The 25,708-nt window shown below is 43.4% G+C and overlaps 1 protein-coding gene across 1 annotated transcript; it reads left to right on the forward strand.

Moving 5' to 3' along the window:
• LOC139442240 (serologically defined colon cancer antigen 8-like) lies at nt 1-21,190 on the forward strand. The gene is made up of 17 exons (XM_071223025.1): nt 1-38; nt 363-410; nt 1,306-1,508; nt 1,844-1,975; nt 3,006-3,131; nt 3,624-3,710; nt 4,259-4,323; nt 6,367-6,525; nt 9,125-9,263; nt 12,063-12,215; nt 12,957-13,091; nt 13,531-13,647; nt 14,471-14,599; nt 15,090-15,222; nt 15,738-15,855; nt 16,844-17,018; nt 19,077-21,190. Exons 1-17 carry the CDS (start codon nt 11-13, stop codon nt 19,338-19,340), a joined length of 2,211 nt encoding a protein of 736 aa, XP_071079126.1. The 5' UTR covers nt 1-10; the 3' UTR covers nt 19,341-21,190.
• Nucleotides 21,191-25,708: the final 4,518 nt, after the last annotated feature.

The raw sequence follows: 25,708 nt of genomic DNA on the forward strand, positions 1-25,708 counted from the left end.
CGATTTGGCTATGGCACTGCCGAAATCCAGTGATCAAGGTGTGTGAACAATATTGCTTTCATTTCATTTACGTTGTGCTTGTAAGTGTTTAGCTTTTTTAAGTGAATAAAAAAATCATTAATGTTCAAACAAGACGTTTCTGACAGAAAATGCAACAATTGTTTCAACGGAAGTCCTTTACGACGGAGTCATTTTATTAGGTTTGTGGTTAATAGTATACTGAGTCTAGAATTGCATTGCGCATGTCCTGCGGGTTGAGAATGTAAACTTCCGCTGAACGACGGCGAAGACTATTCTATACAAAATGTCAATTTTTACCCGCAGAACATGAGATGAATAAATAATTATGTATTATTTTAAAGATTACAACGGTGGACATCCAGCAGATGACCTCCAACGTTCAGTCCGAGGTGATTTAGATTAAATACACAGTAAAACATTCAGACACCGTTCCTCATGACATGTCGAAACTGGTAGGTTCACTAAAGCTACCGGCAACATATCGCATATTTACATGTTTGCTATTCTTTGTCCCTGCAAAATACCATGTTGGGATAATATGGACCGATAACATGAATGGTTTCTAAAGAACAGATATTTATCTACCTTCACCATGATCACTTCAGCAGAAAATTAAATTCTGATTTCTAAGTCATTCCTTACAGATCTGTATGACAGTGGCGGTTGGAGCTATTGTTTTCGTTCAAATTACGCTAATTTGCCTTGGTGAATAGAACATCACACCATTTTTATAGATTTCATATAGATCTAGCATTTTACTGGCAGAATAATACGTGGTTCCTAAGCTACTAATGCAAGTAATACGATAAGGCCAGCCTTCATGTTGTGAATTTTTGCATTGTTCATACGAACATGAGTATTCAATGTTGTAAATGCCTGAAAGGATATGCAACAATATAACAGACAAATGATGATATGCCTGACTGCCCTGGTTATAGCAATAGGAAGCATCAATGGGAAGACCATACAACTGAAAAATGTAGATGGCAGAATCCGTGAACACAACATAAAACTACTACATGCTTTGGAGACTTAGATAGGTCGTCATTAAGAAATGGAGGCTATTATAATATTTTAATAAAAATGAGAGAAAGGGCAGAATTTCAACAGTGGTTCTACCTCCATCTATTTAGATAGTTTCAAATACCAAAATTAGGGAGAATACTAAAGACAGGACGATGGAAGAATAGCACGAGGCCAGTTTCTTTTGACTTCTTTTTTCTTAAATCATGTTTTGTCATGCAATTATTATTATAATGTTTTTTGCATGGTTCCATACACAAGATCGAGCCAATGAGAGTCTGAATGAATTGAGAGATGCTTTCGACACGCCATCAGGCTTGCCAACTCCTTCAAGGGCTAAAGATGATCTGAGTCGAGCTGTTCACCCACGCATTTTGACATACGAAGATGGAGGCCAGAGGCCACAGAAGTACCGAGATGCTGCGCTGCATCTCCAGCAGATGCTGTCTCCACAGCCTGAAAGGGTAAGTAAGATTGAATGTGATAGTTCACTTTAAACATTGTTGAAATAATGTCTTGATCATTACAAGCAAATACTGGTAAAGATTTATTTTGGGGGCTTGGGGTCTCTTCCATCAGGCAATCCCAAACTTGGAAATTAATTCTTTGCAAAGGAAATGCCATAAGAACTACATAACCAAATTTGTATTTCATATGATTATTAAACTGTTAAATGACAGATATATTTCTTGTTGTTTTCTATGTTTCTAAGTATTCTGATGAAAAAAATAAGACTTGCCTGTGTTCCTGTGGTTTTGGTATACTGTATGTTATTGCCACATTTACCTCTGAACAACAGGTTTCTGATGGCCCTGACCCCTCACCTGTCCCCGCTCGGGGACCCCTCCCCACCCCGGATGAGGCGGCCATAATGCTCCAGCACCAGGCCTCCCTCACCCACCACCTGGAGTCAGAGAACCGCTACATCCGGGTGAGTAGTGGCTGTTCAGTCAAACAATACAACACTGTCAAGCAATACTACACTGTCAAGCAATACTACACTGTCAAACAATACTACACTGTCAAACAATACTACACTGTCAAGCAATACAACACTGTCAAGCAATTCTACACTGTAAAACAATACTACACTGTCAAGCAATTCTACACTGTCAAACAATACTACACTGTCAAGCAATACTACACTGTCAAACAATACTACACTGTCAAACAATACTACACTGTCAAGCAACACAACACTGTCAAGCAATTCTACACTGTAAAACAATACTACACTGTCAAGCAATACTACACTGTCAAACAATACTACACTGTCAAGCAATTCTACACTGTCAAGCAATACAACACTGTCAAGCAATACAACACTGTCAAGCAATTCTACACTGTAAAACAATACTACACTGTCAAGCAATACTACACTGTCAAACAATACTACACTGTCAAGCAATTCTACACTGTCAAGCAATACAACACTGCCAAACAATACTACACTGTCAAACAATACTACACTGTCAAGCAATTCTACACTGTCAAGCAATACAACACTGTCAAACAATACTACACTGTCAAAATGTCAGCTGATTTCATCTTGTCAGTAGGGGCAGTCGGGTAGCCTAGTGGTTAAAGCATTTGCTCATACTGCCAAAAACCCGGGTCCGAATCTCAACATGGGTACAATGTGTGAAGCCCATTTCTGGTGTCCCCCGTCATGATATTGCTGGAATGTTGCTAAAAGCGGCGTAAAACCATACCCACTCACTCACTCATCTTGTCAGAATAACAGAATTGCAAATCATTCCCACGACTATTTTAGTTTCATTTTTCAAATTGTTTCATTTTGAAATGTGTGTTATCTTGGATTTACAATGTTATTCAATCTAACAATACTACTAAAGTAGTGTTAAGTGAAACAATAACAGCATTGAGTCGCCTCACTCCAGCAATCAATATCCTAAAGTTGATGATACTATAATGTGATGTTTATTTTTTTTGTATTTCAGGAGGAAATGACCATCTTGCGCCTGAAGCTTGGCGAGGTGCTGGATGAGAACAAGCGCCTGCATGATGAGCTGAAGACAACGGTGGTGCATGAGATACTCCGAGAAGGAGGTGCAGATCTTGCCCAGGTAAAGATCCATCATTCATAAGACCCCTCACTGAGCAAGATGTGTTTGTTGTTTAACACTGCACTCAGAACTATATACAGAGCTATATGATGGCGGTCTGTAAATGATTGAGTCTGGACCAGACAATCCAATGTTTGACTACATCATGAGCATCCATCCATGCAATCGGGATACGATGACATGTATCAACCAAGTACGCGAGCCTGACCACCAGATCCTGTTAGTTGCCTCTTACGACAAGCATAGTCGCTTTTTTCGGCAAGCATGGGTTGCTGAAGACCTATTCTAAAGCACTGTATTATGTACCTCTACTTCCCAAATCAACACACACACAACTGCAGTATAAGATATACCACAGCTGTGATATGACTGAAATACTGCTGACTAGTTTAAAACCACGTGCAAAGTCCTTACCAGTGCATTAAAAACATTTCTACATTTGTGGCTGTTTATGTTGAAATCCTTGTCATGAGCTTGCTGTGGCTGTTTTAGTACATGGGCAGCCTGGACTCTGCTCTGAAGGACACAGTGAGTCCCGGGATGGCGAGACACGACTACCGGCGCTGGCAGGTGGAGCTGGTGGGTTCATGCACAGATCATTTCATGTTGATTTACTCCACACGCATGCAAGTGCTTTACCCGGGAAAGCGTGGAAAGTGTACATGGTTAAAGTTGATTTAGATATATTTTATTGTGAAACATCAACTGGATTAGGCACAAGTGACACACTAATGAGACCTTCTACTGAAGGCATTTTAAAAAAAATGTATTAAAATGTACTGTTTGTTTGTTGTTTAATGCCGCACCCAGCTATATTCCAGCTACACGACGGCGATCTGTAAATAATCGAGTCTAGACCAGACAATCCAGTGATTGACATCATAAGCATTGATCTACGCAATTTGGATACGATGACAATCATCAAACGAGTTAGCGAGCCTGAACACCCAGTCCCGTTAGTTGCCTCTTAAGACAACCGTAAATTGCTGGAGATCAGTTCTAACCCGGATCTTCATGGGTGATGAAAATGTAAGGCTTATGAATATGACATTGTGCAAGATGTTTTCTGAATGGAATACAGAACACAGCAGAGGGTCCTGTGGTGCAATGTCATCTTTACCTTTCAGGAGAGGCTGAGCTCTCTGCATGCCAACAAATCAGAGCGCCTGGAATCCCAGTTGGCGCATGCAAGGTAGGATGTGTCATTGTGCAGCGGTTGGAAACTGCAACACTGACTGCTCAAACATTGTTTAGCAAAATATGTTCCTGCTTGTGATTAAAGTATAACAGATGACATAATTATAGAAACAGTGAGTCTCAGAAACATTGTGAGAGAAGAATGCCACCAAATAGATTTTTTTGTAGGGGAAGAATTTCAGATTAGTAATTTGGTGTCATAATGTGTCAGCAAATGAGACCTGTGAGAAGACCATGTTAGAAAAAAATACTAGAGTTGATCCCCTTACCCGTATTTCAAGAGCTGTGCCCCTTAACTGTATTACAAGAGTTGTTCCCCTTACCTGTATTACAAGAGCTGTTCCCCTTTCCCTGTATTACAAGAGTTTTTTTCCCCTTCCCTGTATTGCAAGAGTCGTTCCCCATGACTGTATTACAAGAGTTGTTCCCCTTTCCCTGTATTTCAAGAGTTGTTCCCCTTTCCCTGTATTTCAAGAGTTGTTCCCCTTGACTGTATTACAAGAGTTGTTCTCCTTTCCCTGTATTACAAGAGTTGTTCCCCTTGACTGTATTATAAGAGTTGTTCTCCTTTCCCTATATTTCAAGAGTTGTTCCCCTTGACTGGATTACAAGAGTTGTTTTCCTTTCCCTGTATTTCAAGAGTTGTTCCCCTTGACTGTATTACAAGAGTTGTTCTCCTTTCCCTATATTTCAAGAGTTGTTCCCCTTGACTGTATTACAAGAGTTGTTCTCCTTTCCCTATATTTCAAGAGTTGTTCCCCTTGACTGTTTTACAAGAGTTGTTTTCCTTTCCCTGTATTTCAAGAGTTGTTCCCCTTGACTGTATTACAAGAGTTGTTCTCCTTTCCCTGTATTACAAGAGTTGTTCCCCTTTCCCTGTATTTCAAGAGTTGTTCCCCTTGACTGTATTACAAGAGTTGTTCTCCTTTTCTTGTATTTCAAGAGTTGTTCTCCTTTCCCTGTATTTCAAGAGTTGTTCCCCTTGACTGTATTACAAGAGTTGTTCTCCTTTCCCTGTATTACAAGAGTTGTTTCCCTTTCCATGTTGTACAAGAGTTTTCCCCCTTGACTGTAATCCAAGAGTTGTTCCCCTTAACTGTATTACAAGAGTTGTTCCCCAAGACTGTATTACAAGAGATGTTTAATCAGGTCCACAACCCAACATGATACCTTAGACAGGAATGTAGTTGTATTATTGAATGAGTTCACTGTAAATCATGTAATATCAGATCCCTCCGCGTAAGCTCTGTATAACATAAAGCACCATCTTTGAAGACAGGTTCATCTGTGTTTAGCAGAAATTAGGTTAAATCAAACAGAAATACTCATCGCGATGTGGCTGCAATATTGCTGATGCGATGTAAAATTATAACTCACTCACTCACTCACTCACTCAAACAGAAATAATTTGAACGTTATATTAGGTTCAAGACTGATACCATGTTGTGTTGTGTTAATGTGATAGCCTTGGGCATGAGACCAGTGCTGGCGAAGGAACAAAATAATGTAGCAAGAGTTGTTTCCCTTTCCTTGTCCATACAAGCACGTGACTCCTTTGATACCTAACTATCATCACTGCCACTATTGTGGAGCAGCCATTAATTCAAAACATTTCTCTCGAACCCAGAATCAAGGGACATATATATATTTGACTGTTTGTCATTTTAAAAATGTGCATGTCATGTTTCTGAATATTTGATGAGATACTGAATCCTGAAAAAATATGGTATTTCTTCTAAAACAAATGGTTTGAGATGTAGATAAGCGGATACGTCCTACGTAATGTTACACCACACTGGCTATCTGATTTAAGGCTACTGATAACATCATTTCCTGTTGTCAAACAAACAGAACAAATTAACGGCCATTGGCATTGCTTGTTTGTAAGCATAAGGGGATGTTACTAGTCTATCTCCATATGTGCCACCTGGCACAGTGGAGCGTTGCAACTGATGACAGCCATGGCATAGAAGCTGTGAGAACTGGTTATCACTGTGAGGAGCTTGGACAATATGACAAGAGTTGTTTCCCTTTCCAGGTCCGAGCTGGAGAAGTATGAGCAGATGGTGGAAGATCTGAGGTCTCAGCTGCGGATGCATGACACCATCCCGACTCACGAGAATGGGCTGTCGACCAACATCTTCCTGTCTGACACACACCGGACCTTCCACCAGCAGACCATCGACAGACTCACCAAGTAAGACTTGTTCTAGTTGACAGACTCACCAAGTAGGACTTGTTCTACTTGACAGACTCACCAAGTAGGACTTGTTCTAGTTGACAGACTCACCAAGTAGGACTTGTTCTATATGACAGATTAACCCAGTAGGACTTGTTCTATATGACAGACTCACCCAGTAGGACTTGTTCTACTTGACAGACTCACCCAGGAGGACTTGTTCTATATGACAGACTCACCCAGCAGGACTTGTTCTATATGACAAACTCACCCAGTAGGACTTGTTCTCTGTGACAGACTCACCAAGTAGGACTTGTTCTATATGACAGACTCACTCAGTAGGACTTGTCCTATATGACAGACTCACCAAGTAGGACTTGTTCTATATGACAGACTCACCCAGTAGGTCTTGTCCTATATGACAGACTCACCCAGTAGGACTTGTCCTATATGACAGACTCACCAAGTAGGACTTGTTCTATATGACAGACTCACCAAGTAGGACTTGTTCTATATGACAGATTAACCCAGTATGACTTGTTCTATATGACAGACTCACCCAGCAGGACTTGTTCTACTTGACAGACTCACCCAGCAGGACTTGTTCTATATGACAGACTCGTTAAGTAGGACTTGTTCTACTTGACAGACTCACCCAGTAGGACTTGTTCTATTTGACACTCATTAAGTAGGACTTGTTCTACTTGACAGACTCACCCAGTAGGACTTGTTCTATATGACAGACTCACCAAGTAGGACTTGTTCTATATGACAGACTCACCAAGTAGGACTTGTTCTATATGACAGATTAACCCAGTAGGACTTGTTCTATATGACAGACTCACCCAGTAGGACTTGTTCTACTTGACAGACTCACCCAGGAGGACTTGTTCTATATGACAGACTCACCCAGCAGGACTTGTTCTATATGACAGACACACCCAGTTGGACTTGTTCTACTTGACAGACTCACCCAGTAGGACTTGTTCTACTTGACAGACTCACCCAGTAGGACTTGTTCTACTTGACAGACTCACCCAGTAGGACTTGTTCTACTTGACAGACTCACCCAGTAGGACTTGTTCTACTTCACAGACTCACCAAGTAGGACTTGTTCTACTTCACAGACTCACTAAGTAGGACTTGTTCTATTTGACACTCATTAAGTACGACTTTTTCTACTTGACAGACTCACCAAGTAGGACTTGTTCTACTTTACAGACTCACCAAGTAGGATTTCTTCTATTTGACAGACTCATTAAGTAGGACTTGTTCTACTTGACAGACTCACCCAGTAGGACTTGTTCTACTTGACCGGCTCACTAAGTGGGATTGTATAGCAACATAACTGAAATCAAGGGCTGACAGCATTTTACCACTGGAAATAGCTCATATGACAGGAGAAGAATAAGAAGTTTGAAAGTGCTCCTTTAGGAATGCAGCATTTCCTTTATATGTGTTTCCTTCATAAGAAATTTTATGAATTAAGGGTTATTAATTTCATGTTATTTCAAATGATGTTAACTCAAAACTTCATCTGATACAGGGGTCTCGACTGCATTCTGTGTTCATGGAACGTGATAAGCTTTATAAACTGATTGACCATGTGTCTAGTAGGGTTGTTTCCCTTGATTGATCATGTGTTCTGTGTGCAGGGAGCGTGATGAGCTGGTGGATCACGTGGCTAGTAGGGTTGTTTCCCTTGATTGACCTTGTGTTCTGCGTGCAGGGAGCGTGATGAGCTGGTGGACCACGTGGCTAGTAGGGTTGTGTCCCTTGATTGATCGTGTGTTCTGCGTGCAGGGAGCGTGATGAGCTGATGGACCACGTGGCTAGTAGGGTTGTGTCCCTTGATTGACCTTGTGTTCTGTGTGCAGGGAGCGTGATGAGCTGATGGACCACGTGGCTAGTAGGGTTGTTTCCCTTGATTTACCATGTGTTCTGTGTGCAGGGAGCGTGATGAGCTGATGGATCACGTGGCTAGTAGGGTTGTTTCCCTTGATTGACCTTGTGTTCTGCGTGCAGGGAGCGTGATGAGCTGATGGACCATGTGTCTAGTAGGGTTGTGTCCCTTGATTGACCTTGTGTTCTGTGTGCAGGGAGCGTGATGAGCTGATGGACCACGTGTCTAGTAGGGTTGTTTCCCTTGATTGACCTTGTGTTCTGTGTGCAGGGAGCGTGATGAGCTGATGGACCACGTGGCTAGTAGGGTTGTTTCCCTTGATTGACCTTGTGTTCTGTGTGCAGGGAGCGTGATGAGCTGATGGACCACGTGTCTATTAGGGTTGTTTCCCTTGATTGACCGTGAGTTCTGCGTGCAGGGAGCGTGATGAGCTGATGGACCACGTGTCTATTAGGGTTGTTTCCCTTGATTGACCGTGTGTTCTGTGTGCAGGGAGCGTGATGAGCTGATGGACCACGTGTCTATTAGGGTTGTTTCCCTTGATTGACCTTGTGTTCTGTGTGCAGGGAGCGTGATGAGCTGATGGACCACGTGTCTATTAGGGTTGTTTCCCTTGATTGACCGTGAGTTCTGCGTGCAGGGAGCGTGATGAGCTGATGGACCACGTGGCTAGCAGAGTTGTTTCTCTTGATTGACCATGTGCTCTGTGTGCAGGGAGCGTGATGAGCTGATGGACCACGTGGCTAGCCTGAAGGGCCGACTTGTGGACATGACTCGGAGAGAGGAGGACTCCTACGTCCAGATGAAGAAGGGCATCGAGCTGGTGGAGCAGGCTCAGTTAGAGCAGACTCAGGTCAGCAGCACACTCCCACAGCAGTAGCACCACTCTGGTGGGTCAGGGACACACAGCAGTAGCACCACTCTGGTGGGTCAGGGACACACAGCAGTAGCACCACTCTGGTGGGTCAGGGACACACAGCAGTAAAACCGCTCTGGTGGGTTAGGGACACACAGCAGTAGCACCGCTCTGGTGGGTCAGGGATAAACAGCAGTAGCACCACTCTGGTGGGTCAGGGACACACAGCAGTAGCACCACTCTGGTGGGTCAGGGACACACAGCAGTAGCACCACTCTGGTGGGTCATGGACACACAGCAGTAGCACCAATCTGGTGGGTCAGGCACACACGGCAGTAGCACCACTCTGGTGGGTCAGGGACACACAGCAGTAGCACCACTCTGGTGGGTCAGGGATACACAGCAGTAGCACCACTCTGGTGGGTCAGGGACACACAGCAGTAGCACCACTCTGGTGGGTCAGGGACACACAGCAGTAGCACCACTCTGGTGGGTCAGGGACACACAGCTGTAAAACCGCTCTGGTGGGTTAGGGACACACAGCAGTAGCACCACTCTGGTGGGTCATGGACACACAGCAGTAGCACCAATCTGGTGGGTCAGGCACACACGGCAGTAGCACCACTCTGGTGGGTCAGGGACACACAGCAGTAGCACCACTCTGGTGGGTCAGGGATACACAGCAGTAGCACCACTCTGGTGGGTCAGGGACACACAGCAGTAGCACCACTCTGGTGGGTCAGGGACACACAGCAGTAGCACCACTCTGGTGGGTCAGGGACACACAGCTGTAAAACCGCTCTGGTGGGTTAGGGACACACAGCAGTAGCACCGCTCTGGTGGGTCAGGGATAAACAGCAGTAGCACCACTCTGGTGGGTCAGGGACACACAGCAGTAGCACCACTCTGGTGGGTCAGGGACACACAGCAGTAAAACCGCTCTGGTGGGTTAGGGACACACAGCAGTAGCACCGCTCTGGTGGGTCAGGGATAAACAGCAGTAGCACCACTTTGGTGGGTCAGGGACACACAGCAGTAGCACCACTCTGGTGGGTCAGGGACACACAGCAGTAGCACCACTCTGGTGGGTCATGGACACACAGCAGTAGCACCATTCTGGTGGGTCAGGCACACACGGCAGTAGCACCACTCTGGTGGGTCAGGGACACACAGCAGTAGCACCACTCTGGTGGGTCAGGGATACACAGCAGTAGCACCACTCTGGTGGGTCAGGGACACACAGCAGTAGCACCACTCTGGTGGGTCAGGGACACACAGCAGTAGCACCACTCTGGTGGGTCAGGGACACACAGCTGTAAAACCGCTCTGGTGGGTTAGGGACACACAGCAGTAGCACCGCTCTGGTGGGTCAGGGATAAACAGCAGTAGCACCACTCTGGTGGGTCATGGACACACAGCAGTAGCACCATTCTGGTGGGTCAGGCACACACGGCAGTAGCACCACTCTGGTGGGTCAGGGACACACAGCAGTAGCACCACTCTGGTGGGTCAGGGATACACAGCAGTAGCACCACTCTGGTGGGTCAGGGACACACAGCAGTAGCACCACTCTGGTGGGTCAGGGACACACAGCAGTAGCACCACTCTGGTGGGTCAGGGACACACAGCTGTAAAACCGCTCTGGTGGGTTAGGGACACACAGCAGTAGCACCGCTCTGGTGGGTCAGGGATAAACAGCAGTAGCACCACTCTGGTGGGTCAGGGACACACAGCAGTAGCACCACTCTGGTGGGTCAGGGACACACAGCAGTAGCACCACTCTGGTGGGTCAGGGACACACAGCAGTAGCACCATTCTGGTGGGTCAGACACACACGGCAGTAGCACCACTTTGGTGGGTCAGGGACACACAGCAGTAGCACCACTCTGGTGGGTCAGGGACACACAGCAGTAGCATCGCTCTGGTCCTTTTGTCTAATGGAAGCCCGCAATTGGTGTGTGTCTATGATCTAGTCTGTCTGTGATCAAGTCTGTGTGTGTGTTTGATCAAGTCTGTGTGTGTGTCTGTGATCAAGTCTGTGTGTGTGTCTGTGATGAAGTGTGTATGTGTGTCTGTGATCAAGTCTGTATGTGTGTCCGTGATCAAGTCTCTGTGTGTGTGTGGTCAAGTCTGTGTGTGTGTCTGTGATTAAGTCTGTGTGTGTGTCTGTGATTAAGTCTGTGTGTGTGTCTGTGATTAAGTCTGTGTGTGTGTGTCTGTGATTAAGTCTGTGTGTGTGTCTGTGATCAAGTCTGTGTTTGTGTCTGTGATTAAGTCTGTGTATTTGTCTGTGATCAAGTCTATGTGTGTGTGTGTCTGTGATCAAGTCTATGTGTGTGTCTGATCAAGTCTGTGATCAAGTCTGTGTGTGTGTCTGTGATCAAGTCTGTGTGTGTGTCTGTGATCAAGTCTGTGTGTGTGTCTGTGATCAAGTCTGTGTGTGTGTGTCTGTGATCAAGTCTATGTGTGTGTGTCTGTGATCAAGTCTATGTGTGTGTGTCTGTGATCAAGTCTGTGTGTGTGTCTGTGATGAAGTGTGTGTGTGTGTCTGTGATCAAGTCTATGTGTGTGTGTCTTTGATCAAGTCTGTCTGTGTGTCTGTGATCAAGTCTATGTGTGTGTGTGTCTGTGATCAAGTCTGTGTGTGTGTCTGTGATCAAGTCTATGTGTGTGTGTCTTTGATCAAGTCTGTCTGTGTGTGTGTGATCAAGTCATGCCAGTTCAGTGATGAAATCTGTGAGTCTGGGTGTAATGAGTCTGCGTATCATGATCAGGTCTGTCTCTGTGTCTGTGTAGGCGATGGTGGAGCGGGAACAGCTGGCCGAGGAGCTGGCCAACATGAGGCATAGGTTCGAGGAGCACGTCATGGACTCGCAGCGCAAGATGGAGATGGAGAGGGACTCGGTCCGGAAGGAATCTCGCTTCCTGGTGGATGATCTCAACAATAAGGTACAGGAAGACTAAAAATTAAGTCTGACTATATTCACTGTACTCAGATCTGACCTGAGAGGCAGACTGGCCCAGGTGTCAAAGCTTGCAGTGCAGAGTTGCATCCCTTAGATGTGCCAGGATCCATTGGTTGTATTTTTGAGTCTCAGATTTTCAGTTTGATTTCTGTAATCTCTTCAATTCAAGTTCCTTACAGTGAAACAGCGGTGCATGTTAGATATTTACATTGATTTGAATTGTGGTAAATGATAAATATGATGTTAAGATAAATTTTTGTATGTGCTTGTTGGCAATACAATACTTTTATGCATGTGCACATTATCACTATGCAGTGAATCGTGCGACTCACACAGCCCTGGTGTTAGGTGTGTTGTGAGAGGCTGTAGGATTTGCTAGACACGTAACATCTGGGTTCTATACATGGATGTGAGAGTTTAGATTGTATCAATGTAGACATTGATCACTGAGGGGCAGTGGGGTAGCCTTGTGGTTGAACTGCACTCGCTCACTCATTCACTCACTCACTCACTCACTCACTCACTCACTCACAAATACCACCCACCCACCCTCCCACCCACTCACTCACACTCAATCACTCACCCACCCACCCACACTCACTCACTCACTCACTCACTCACTCACTCACTCACTCACTCACTCACTCACTCACACCACCCACCCACCCTCCCACCCACTCACTCACACTCACTCACTCACTCACTCACTTTGTGTGTATGATAGCTGAAGGAGGCGACAGAGAAGCTGACAGTCATTGAGACGCGGCTGGAGAAGGTGACCCGGGACAAGATGTCCGTTATGAACGAACTGGACGAGACGAAGGCGGAGCTGAGGGTGTACAACAAGGAGGTCACTGTGGTCAGTTTCCACCTTGCTCGTAGATTCAGTTGTTTCAGACACAGGGCCACGTATAGCCATACTTTACTGACTGTACTGGTTACACTAAAAAATTTTTAAAATTTTAGTGTGTCAGTACAGTATGGCTATACGTGGCCCTGTGGTTTCAGAATAAGGAGAATACCCCCGGGATATCTATGGTAGACTTGTGTGTTGCCATCAAAATCAGTTTTATGCTGTAATTTTCAGTCTCTATGATTGATTTGTCACATTAATATATCTGAATGAATAATAGGTGTTGATAATGCCTGTGCACTGTATTTGGGAACTCTGAGTAATATATATCATTCTAAAGGTAGGTTTAGTCCCTCCTGTGTCTCTGTGTGAGAGGACCTGTCACAACTGTTTTTAACTGTATTGATCAAAATGTGCTGTTCTGATCAACTGTTATGTTGTGTAGGCGACAGAGAACTATCGCAGTGAGACGACGAATGCCTCGCTCCAGAGAAGCAGCGCGGTACAGGAGTCGCACAAGATGAGGATGGAGCTGGACAGCTTCCGCCGGGACCGGGACCAGGTAGATGAGAACAGTGACAGTATGGCCATTGTAACCATGTTAAAGATCTTCATCCCCTCTTGCCTCTCCCTGAGCATCCTGTCTGACATTGTTGTCCCTGCTTGCAGCCAACTGCATGTCTCCCACTGACTTGGGCACAAAAAAAGGCTGACCATGCTGTCTCTCTGTTGGTACTCAACTTGACAAGATGTTGTTAGTCCCTGAGCAAGGATGCCGTGAAAAAATTTGGTTTCAGAAAAGGAGATAAAAATTAATTGTCTCCTTCCTCAATTTTTTGGAAAAAATGGATGAAAATCTAATAATTTGGCCTGTTGTATGTCTTAGGCCTGGCCATTCTGTTTGGATCAGTTGGAAACAATTGTTACACTCGAGTTCCGTATTCAACCTAAAAAGCGCCCAGGGTGCTCTCAAAATTAGAAATATAATATTTTTAGAATATTATTTTGGTGTAAAAAACCCAACAGATTTGAAAAAACGTAAATTTCATGGTTTATGCTCACAGCCTGAAATGTTTATATACATATTTTTCCAGAATTTAATTGCCCATAATTAAGAGTGCATATAACACACGAGTGCGTATTATACACAAATTAATAAGTCTTGTGTACATTGATCAATCTGAAGGGGTGCTAATTGGGATTGTTCACTAGCCAATATATTAGCAAATATCGCCATGGGCGCTTATTAGAGCAGGGCGATTGTTACATCGAATACGGTAGTTCTTAGAATACCACAGTGAACAACTGTCTGGGGCACCACCACAGAGTTGCGTCCCTTAGACGTATCAGGCTACTAACACATTCCACCCTGTATCATGCTGCAGGAGCGGAGTCGGAGCCAGACGGAGGTGGATGACTTGCGACGGAGGCTGAACACTGCGGAGCGGGAACTGGTCAACAGCAAGGAGGAATGTATACATCTCACAACAAACGCTCAGGCCTTGGAAAGGGAGGTAAGTCATGTGAGCCTGACAAAGTCCTGGCAGGGTTAAAGTATGGAATGAGATGATTGAACGATGAATAATGATTGTCATCTTGTGACTTCTTCAAACATATCTATCTGAAAGTGTCAGAGGATTGTGGATGCGATGTGTACACTACAGCATTACATTTTTAATTACGTTATGCTATTTCTGTTGAGTTTTAGTCCAGTCTTTGTAGATCCGCCCTTGCTGTTTCACTGTGGCCACTGGTGGCACACTGGTGGCACGGGTGGCCCAGTCGTTCGAATCCCAGTTCACCCTGATCATATTTCTAAGTTTGTCAGCACCATACCCGTACTCGTGGGTTTCACCTAAGTGGTAAACTTCTGAGACCTGCATCTTCGGGCTTTGCTCCCTCATTAAGCTGACATGCCTTGCTATAACTGTATACTGTTCAAAGCGACATGAAACCCAACTCACTTACTCACTGTGGGCACTACTCCATGTTTTGTTCTTTCAGCTTCATCTTGCCAAACTTGCCCGGGAGAGCATCGAGAGGACTCGCAATGAGGACCTCAAGTCTATCACCAAACAGGCTCAGCAGAGAGAGATTGACCTCAATAATTTCATTTCCAACCTGGAAGACAAGCATTGTAAGTTCTAAATACTTTCTCATTTTGAAGTTTTAAATTACAAAATTTATTTTCCTTTCAATAACTCTTTACATCTTTGTCATAGGTTTTTAATATGTGATGAAAAGTCTCCGAAGTGTCAAAAGAGTAGGTTAAAATGAGGATAAGATGTTACGGTGTGGGACTTGACTGTGTTAGCACTGTGTTGATATGGGTGGTTGCTCATGCTATCAACCAATGGTTCATGAGCTGCTGTGATGCTGCCAGATTACTACTGATTGTGGCATGAAACAACACTCACTCACCTACTCCTTGTGTAGCAGTCCAGTGAAGATTCTGGGGTAGAACCCACACTTCAGCAACCCACGCTTGTCGTAAGAGGCAACTAACGAGATCGGGTCGCGAGGCTCTTTGACTTGGTTGATGTCATCATATCCGAATTGCATTGATTGATGCTTATGATGCACATCAACTGATCTCACTTGGTCACCGAAAGAAAGCTCCAGTTTAATGAGTCTGTTTCACATTTTCTGTAGCCATGACAACGCACGAAATGGACACTATGCTGCATAAACAGAACCGTCTTATCATGAAGCTACGAGACGAGTGTAAGAGGCAGGCTGGACAGATGGAGAAACTCACCAAGAAATACAGGTATGCCTCGCACACCTGAGTTATCAAAATATAAACAAAGCTTCATTCATTCCCAAGGCTTCCGTGTTGCCTGGGTCAGCTGTTCACTTACTGCCCACACAACACACACTGACACTGGTTGGGTAAGCCTGGTGGTTAAAGAGGCATTAAACAATATTCACTCACTCACCCCTCATCGACACGGGATGGTTGGGTAAGCCTGGTGGTTAAAGAGGCATTAAACAATATTCACTCACTCACCCCTCATCGACACGGGATGGTTGGGTAAGCCTGGTGGTTAAAGAGGCATTAAAACATATTCACTCATTCACCCCATATTGACACAGGATGGTTGGGTAAGCCTGGTGGTTAAAGAGGCATTAAACCATATTCACTCACTCACCCCACATCAACACCGGGTGGTTGGGTAAGCCTGGTGGTTAAAGAGGCATTAAACCATATTCACTCACTCACCCCACATCAACACCGGCTGGTTGGGTAAGCCTGGTGGTTAAAGAGGCATTAAACCATATTCACTCACTCACCCCACATCGACATGGGGTGGTTGGATAAGCCTGGTGGTTAAAGAGGCATTAAACCATATTCACTCACTCACCCCACATTGACATGGGGTGGTTGGATATGCCTGGTGGTTAAAGAGGCATTAAACCATATTCACTCACTCACCCCACATCGACACAAGGTGGTTAGGTAAGCCTGGTGGTTAAAGAATCGTCTGCAATACAGCTAAAATGCCAAGATACAACTAACACATATGACTATTAACACTGGCTGGGACTATCCTATTCAAGTTTGTTTGTTTGTTGTTTAATGCCACAGTCAGGAATATTCCAGCTATATGATGGCAGTCTGTGAATAATCAAGTCTGGACCAGACAATCCAGTGATTTACATCATCACACAACTTACTATTTAAGTTATGACTTATTGTGCACCTTCTGACAAGACGATGCATGTAGTTATGAGATTATCACTATCTGTTGCTGCAGATCGGAGTTCAGCCACCTAAAGATTGAGAACGAAGAGTTGAAACAGAGGCTGGAGAGATCAGTGTCAAGACTGGAGGTGCTGGAGGACCAATCAGATCAACACGTACGCGTACATGACAAGATGAAAGAGAGGCTGAAGATGATGGACGACCATGCTCAACACCAGTCTTCCCAGGTAGGTGGCCAGCATCAATATCTGGAGCATGAGGACATAGGGTGGGAAGGAAGGCTCCATCATCTAGTCAGATGATCCCTAAGTTTGGATAAGTGCTGTTTACATTTGGTTTTAGTAGTTTGAATGGACAATTAAAAGGCAAAAGACTCCACTCCGTATGGGGTACACTCAAGGTGTTTCAGTGGTCACTGGTCAGTGCAACTGTATTTGTATTTTCAACTCGCTGGTCAGTATACAACCCAAGCTAGTATTTATATCACTATCTCATCCTACCAGGTACCCATAAACACTACCATTTCATCCTACCGGGTACCCATAAACATTACCATCTCATCCTACCAGGTACCCATAAACATTACCATCTCATCCTACCGGGTACCTATAAACATTACCATCTCATCCTACCGTCACCCATAAACATTACCATCTCATCCTACCAGGTACCCATAAACATTACCATCTCATCCTACCAGGTACCCATAAACATTACCATCTCATCCTACCGGGTACCCATAAACATTACCATCTCATCCTACCAGGTACCCATAAACATTACTATCTCATCCTACCAGGTACCCATAAACATTACCATCTCATCCTACCAGGTACCCATAAACATTACCATCTCATCCTACCGGGTACCCATAAACATTACCATCTCATCCTACCGGGTACCTATAAACATTACCATCTCATCCTACCCTCACCCATAAACATTACCATCTCATCCTACCAGGTACCCATAAACATTACCATCTCATCTTACCAGGTTCCCATAAACATTACTATCTCATCCTACCAGGTACCCATAAACATTACCATCTCATCCTACCAGATACCCATAAACATTACCATCTCATCCTACCGGGTACCCATAAACATTACCATCTCATCCTACCGGGTACCCATAAACATTACCATCTCATCCTACCGGGTACCCATAAACATTACCATCTCATCCTACCGGGTACCCATAAACATTACCATCTCATCCTACCGGGTACCCATAAACATTACCATCTCATCCTACCGGGTACCCATAAACATTACTATCTCATCCTACCAGGTACCTATAAACATTACCATCTCATCCTACCAGGTTCCCATAAACATTACCATCTCATCCTACCAGGTACCCATTCACTGCTGGGTGATCAGGAAGCAAATTTCACACTAAGTTACAGACACTACATGTTTGTAACCTGTGTTTCAGTGTAGGGCATGACCATAGTGGTCACTCTCATCCGCACGCCTACTGTCCACCGCAGGCATTGATTATCTTTATGTCATGTTGCAATCTCATTAATATCAGATCTTGGTTCTTGTGTCCGCTAAACAAAGATCTGAGACGTCCCATTATGGGTCAGGTCAGAAGTCAAATCAGAGCGTCGCTTACCATTGGAATATGTTTTGTAATCATGCAACCTCGAAAAGGTTAACACAGGGTATTTCGAACCACAGTTATGGCTGTGCGACTAATTCCATCAAAATTCATCATCTATCTCTCGCTTGAATGGGATAAAAATTGGAAACTGAAGGAACTTTCCATAGCCCATATATTGGCCTTCTGTTAGACATTCCAGAATTTAGTTTTCCATTTTTCAAATTTTAAATCAATATTATTCCCAAGCATAGTCTGAAATGGAAGTGGCTAGTTTGAAACTAGTGCAATAAAGCTTGAGTAAGCTGCTTTCTGATTGGCTTATGTTGCCTTCTTGTTAGTCATTTCATTGGTCGGTCAAAGTTCATGAAAGGTCGTTCTGACCTGTCCCATAATGCGATGTCCTCAGATCTTGTTTTGTGTTAGCAAGAACTAAGATCTGATTTTATGAGATTGCCAGGTGTAGAGCTAGTTTCAGTGTTTCATGGTCGACATATTAATGATAGGCAACAGAATATCCTGAATACATTGTGGGATTGGTGTATCAGTGGAGTTAGACCTATCTTTCTTGTACTCAGAATCCTTGAAATCAAGAAGTTTGTAGCCAGGTATAGACTGTAACATGTCTCTATTTGTAAAGTGACGAGATTTTGTTATTCTAGTTTACTATATTTCAGATGCTGGAAATCCTCACAAAACTCAGCAGTGTTGTTCGAGATCGACAGCTGCTAGCGCGTGAAGTTGACTTCCTGCGTACACAATTGAGTAGAATTGACCAATCAACCGTCCACAAACTGAGCTCGTCCAGCAAGGCGTTGGTCGATGAGATCCTCAATGCGGTCACTAAGGAAGAAAAGACAGGAAAAGGACATCTGAATCTGGATCCAGAAATATATAAAGTAGAACTTACCAACAATATTAACATTGATGATCTAGTGTAATTGACAGTATTAGATAAAGACACTTGATGGAAAAGTAAGATTAGCATCGGACCAGGAAGACAGGCATGTTAGCTTCCTTTCTAGACAGGACTTAAGACTTCCAGGCCACGTTAACCTGACACGCTGTGATGATACTGTTCAAAGAGCCGTAACGACCCAACTCACTCACTTCTAAAAAATGGCAAATTATATAAGAAAAAGATTGCATTCATTTGCCTAATGTGTAGAGCTGTAATCAAATATCAGTTCAGATTGGCATGAGGAAAATGATACTATTACAGCCCATTTGTCTTGGACTTCCTCCATGGGTGCTTTTGGTCATTATAAGAAATGTCTAGTTGTGAGTGAAGGTCATCTTCCGAGGGCAAGGGAGTTAAGTGACTGTAAAATTCCAGTTTCCACACTTGCCGAACGAGGTTGGATTTTCTGGGCTCGATCGAGGTTGGATTTTCTGGGCTCGATCGTAGTGCCACCGGTGGCTATTATGAGATCTGTCCCATCTATGTCCCTCCTATTGACCAATCAGATTCCACTTCTCATATCACTTGCATTTGCTTCAAACAAAATGGCAGCGCCCAGTCTAGACGATCCGATCGGAAATCAAGATCTATACTGAATTAAAAATGGTTTCACTTTGCGAAGTGCCTCAAATCATGTGAGCACCTTGATTAAAAACATGAGCTTTGGCAAATATCTGATGACGCATTTACAAATCCTCCAATTGACACGGAAATCTACGCAGCAGGTGTCGATTTCGGTACACGATTTCGATTGGACTATCCATAGACATGTTAGACCGGCATAATATAACTCCATAATTCGAGTCTAGAGCGGCAAGGGTGGAAACTGAACTTTTATAGTGAGTTAACTCCCTTGCCATGTGAAGATGAGTGAAGGTATGCACTCAAGCTGCTGTGATAGTGTTCTACAATGTAGTGTGTTAGTCCTGCTTGTATAGTGTTGCCACAATGTGAGTCTACATGATGTGGACATATTTCATGTCTGTGTTTATCTACTGTAACCATGCTCTCTTTAGAGAAACTTCGACATGGATGATCTGTCTGTAGAATTGGAGCAGGATATTCACTTGATGAATGCCGTGAATAATGCTCTTGCAGTAAGACCTGGCAGATATGTTAGTTGCCGTTGTACAAAGCGATCTTAGCGCTAAGGTGATCGTAAGTCCATACCTTAAAATAGACTTACGAAAGTTATAGTGCGAAGTTTGTTTTGTACAAAGGCACCCTGGACAATTGTCAATGGTGTGACTGGATTCTATTCTAATGGGCAGACATAAGGGAATATCTGATAAATGCTGATTGTGCAAAATACTTTCGTCTGATTATGTTCTGCTGAATTGTTTTCAGATTTAAGTATGAACATATTGGGATTTTGTGTTTTGTTTCAAAGAAGAATAAAGTGACTTTAGTGTGTACACTTCCCAATTAAGTATTCAAGCTTACTGTGCTTACAAGACTGAAATAGTCTACAAGACATGCTTTTCTCCAGTGGCTGATAATGTTTACTCCCATGTTCAGTGCTTCATATATCTATCAAATTTGTTCAAGCGCGTTACACTGTTTGTTGATCTGGGTTAAACCTGGGAACTGATGGTTTAACACTGATGTATGTATACTCAGCCAGTGGACTTACTTACAGTAGCTTTGTATCCACATGCTGTCTCAGCTAATTTGGAATAGTATTCATCCCAAGCTTTATACAGCTGCTGCCATTGAAGATGAAATACTCTGTTGTTCTTAGGGACATTGAGGTTGCACATGTGGAGTAACATGTTTCATGTACATTTTTCTAAACTGTGATATTTGTAAACTATTTTAATTTTACCATTATACTGTACAACATGATATGTGTTTTGTTATCTTTTTGTCATTTGAAGTTTCTTTAGATACATGTGAGCACTTCATCATAACTGTGGAGAGTTGCTTCCCTTAGTAAAGCCAGGACATGCTTGTTTGAACAGGATATGTTTGGTGCGTTTTATCAGTGGAAATCAGCTATGGACATTCCTACACATACAGCTTGTCAACAGTGATATGCTCCAAGCAGTATTGACCCAACTTACTCACTCACAGTTGGGATATGGCCCTTGTAACACCAGGTGTCTTAGCACTATAAGTGTCTGTGTCTGTGTTCGAGTACAGGACTTGTCACTGGCGTTTTTGAAAGGTTGCCTGATGATGTAACATAGATTTACAACAGTGTATACTTGTTTGTTCGTTTAACACAGCATGCAACAATATTCCAGCAATATGACCATGGCCGATAAATAATCAAGTCTGGACAAGTCAATCCAGTGATTGATATTATCAGTGTGTGAGAAGGGTTCACATATCTATTGTGAGTTCGGTTTTCACATAATTTCTGTTTTTGCATTGATATGATTTCTATTTTCTTATATTGATATGATTTCATTTTTATACTTGGCTGCTCTGTTTATATACGTTCGAGCAGCTGTCCATCTCTCAGAAATAGAGTTAGTTTGGCCTTCGCAATTGCATCTCTTGGCTTTAGGAGATCTATGACCCCCCTTTAATTATCCTCTTTTTTCGGGAAAACCTGCTCACATCCCTGATTATGAGTAACAATCCACATGGTCTGTGCACATTGATACGCCAGCAACAAAGTCACTGAGCCTGACTTCCCTATCCATTAAGTATTCTCTTTCAACCAGCACATGTTGCTGGGGACCTAGTCTAACCTGGAGGGGGCACGGGTGGCCCAGTCGTCTAAGGCGCACGATTCGTTGTGCAGAGTTGCGTCCCTTGGGCATGCCAGAAACCTATGATTTTTGGTTCGAATCCCATTTCGCCCTGATTATGTTTCTAGGTTTGTCAGCATCATATCCATGCTTGTGGGTTTCACCAAAGTGGGAAACGCCTGATACATGTATCACTACTGGCTTTCCTCCCACATTAAGCTGACACACCGTGATGTAATTGGAATACTGTTAACAGCGGCATTTAACTCACTCACTCACTCACTCTTACCTGGAATCCCATGGGACACTATTCTGATGAAGTGTGTGCAGGTTGGGATCAATGAGGACTCTATCATCCCAGGGGAACCTCCTGGAGCCTGAGCTGAAGTATTGCTATATGGAAAATTTCATCTGCTCACTCTTGCAGATCTTGCACATTTACCCTGGGGAAATACAACCCTGACTGTCCTCCCAAGATTGCCACTTAGGATAAATGCAACAAAGACACGTTTCATCTCAACTGTTTGTGTTCTATTAAATATTCATGTTGCAGCCTTCCCGAGGTGGCCCAGTCGTCTAAGGCGCCGCGATTCGCTTGTGCAGAGTTGCGTCCCTTGGGCACGCCAGAAACCTATGATTGTGGGTTCGAATCCCGGTTCGCCCCGATTATGTTTATAGGTTTGTCAGCACCATACCCGTGCTCGTGGGTTTCACCGAAGTGGTAAACATCTGAGACCTGCATCACTTCGGGCTTTCCTCCCACATTAAGCTGACATGCCGTGATATAACTGGAATACTGTTAAAAGCGGGGTTAAACCCAACTCACTCACTCACTCACTCACTCTTACTGTGGCATTCTTCCCAGACGTAGATGTATATCAAGAGCTTGTCTGAAATGACTTGCGGACAAGTTAATTAATATTTTGGTGTCCTCCCTTCCAAGTTACCATTGCAGATTGAAAAGTTTGTGGCCTCACATACTTCCCATTTAAAGCAAGATTGTTCACATTGTCAATATTTTCTTCTTTAATACCTTGGTCCAATTCTGCTCCTCCCTTGTTGTCCCTGCCTTATAAATGTATTCATGTTCTGACCCCTAAACAGGCGTTGGCATAGTGGTTTAAGTGTTCACTCTGTTGCTGAAACTTTGCTAAAGCAGTGTAACCCCATCTCTCTCTCTCTCTCTCTCTCTCTCTCTCTCTGAGTGTGACCTTGAACAGAATGTGCATGCAGGCGCAGGCACTGTCCTTGAAGTAGGATACAATAGTGTTTTTTTGACACTATTGGTAATTGAAATTCACTGTCTGGATCCGAACCAACTTTCCGTATAAAAGAAGCATTTTATGTAGTATTTCTTTTATATATATATTCTCACTGTTCAAACCTGCACTGCACTGCACTCGCTCTGAATGATATCTATTATTAAGTATGACGTCCTCAGTTTAGATATTGCCGTGTCAGATGTAGAAATATGTCAAAATACGAATGGATTTGCCATGTAAACGTTCACCATGCCTTGCTTGAAGAAACTTCGGTTAATCTAAATGACGACTTCAATACGGTTTACACATTTGAGAAGAAAACCTTCACTAGCAATAGAAAAATACGAAGAATCCATGTTTGAAGAATGTCAACCCAATCTTCGAGGCTCTTTACGACATGTTTTTTTTTAATAACGTTTCATCAGCATCAAAGTGAATGCTTCCTATCGAGAAGTCCTCCGTGTTTTCTCCACAATTATCTGATTATGTTATTTCAAACAACAAAATATTCATGCCTTTGTCATGCGGAGATTTCTTATGATTCTGGAAGGGGTTTTGACGCTTTTTTTCTTCACAAAGTCTATGCAGCAATCCATGCACTCAAGATACTTGTAAGATCCCGTGTTCTCTCCCATATGGTGACCAATACCTTGTTGGCAGGGATGTCTCGACGTCAACAGAAATGTCTAAGTGATAAATAATTCACCCGCGACAGTCAAAGTCGAGGCGGGCAAAGGAGATCACTTCTCACTGTACTAAGATCTGTGAACAATTGCGGAACCATCGTCTTCCTCAAGTAAGGTACTTCCCATGACCTTTGAGGGCGTAATTACAGCGTTAGGATACATTTGAAAAAGTTCCACTCGCCTGCAAGATTTCTCAGGTCCACACAGCATCAGTTACTGGAGGCGCCACCTAGGATGTTGAAGTCATACGGTCCAGTAGTATGCCACTCCAGCTCTATGTGCATTAGGATTTAAAGCGTATCTCTTTCGCCGATTTCTATCACTTGTACAGAAATAAATTGCTAGTGATTCCTTGATATTTGATTTGATTTACCCAAGAATGTTTTTGCGTTTATGTTTCCATAAAGTTAAAAACAGGCCAAGCCAACGAACGGACTGCTGTTTCCTAATTGGCGTGTGTCACATTACTGCGCTGAACGATGGCTTTGATTTCGTATTGTTGTCTACATTTTTTGGTTAACGATTAAATAAGCAGTCTGTGAACTTATTGATGGCGTATTTATTTATAAGAATACGCGGATTTACGTATATATAAATTGCTTACAAGCAGTAATAAATGGACCCATTCTTATTCTTCTTCCTCTTCGTATTAAAACTTATAAGGAATTAACGTGACAGACAGACATTATTAGGTCTGTTGACAGTTATCACAGAAATCAAAAGTTGAGATTCCCTTGCAGTTGTATACACACGGAAGTGCAATTATCTTCGTCGCAGGATTAATGTTCACCAAATTGAAGTCTCGATCACAATATGGCCATCCTCGTCAATACAGAATATTTCGCGAGCAAAGACATAATCTTTGACAGTCGAACATGACCATGAGAGACAGTATACCTGTAACCCTTATTTATTGATAATCATTTCAAGAGGCCACAGTTATCGACTGTGATGGCAAATGACCATTAAGCATCATATACCCTTATCTGGAAACTGACGAGCAAAAGAAACGTTACCAATCAACATTGTTTGTTCCTAAAACCAGAACAGGAAGATACTTGTATGGTCCAAAGACACGAATTAACAACATCATTCCAAGTTACGCCATGAGAATTAAGTTGGCCTAAAATGTACCTATTGCAGTTTTATATGCATCAGTTGTGAGGATGAAGGGTTTGCTTTGGTCGGGATGTAAGGATGGGAGCTGTTGAAAGGGCTTGCTTTGGCTTTTCGAATGCCTGTTGGCAATTATTTGACCAATCGAAAGACGCATCTTTTATCAGAAGATTGTATGGAGTGGATGCGATGCCAGAACCGTGGTAAACATCTGAGACCTGCATCACTTCGGGCTTTCCTCCCACATTAAGCTGACACTCCGTGATATAACTGGAATACTGTTAAAAGCGGGGTTAAACCCAACTCACTCACTCACTCACTCTTACTCAGTGGCATTCTTCCCAGACGTAGATGTATATCAAGAGCTTGTCTGAAATGACTTGCGGACAAGTTAATTAATATTTTGGTGTCCTCCCTTCCAAGTTACCATTGCAGATTGAAAAGTTTGTGGCCTCACATACTTCCCATTTAAAGCAAAATTGTTCACATTGTCAATATTTTCTTCTTTAATACCTTGGTCCAATTCTGCTCCTCCCTTGTTGTCCCTGCCTTATAAATGTATTCATGTTCTGACCCCTAAACAGG

Source organism: Haliotis cracherodii, unplaced genomic scaffold (genome assembly GCF_022045235.1).
Source record: "Haliotis cracherodii isolate W230 unplaced genomic scaffold, xgHalCrac1.p SCAF_5, whole genome shotgun sequence".
In the NCBI taxonomy this organism is placed as follows: Eukaryota; Metazoa; Mollusca; class Gastropoda; order Lepetellida; family Haliotidae; genus Haliotis; species Haliotis cracherodii.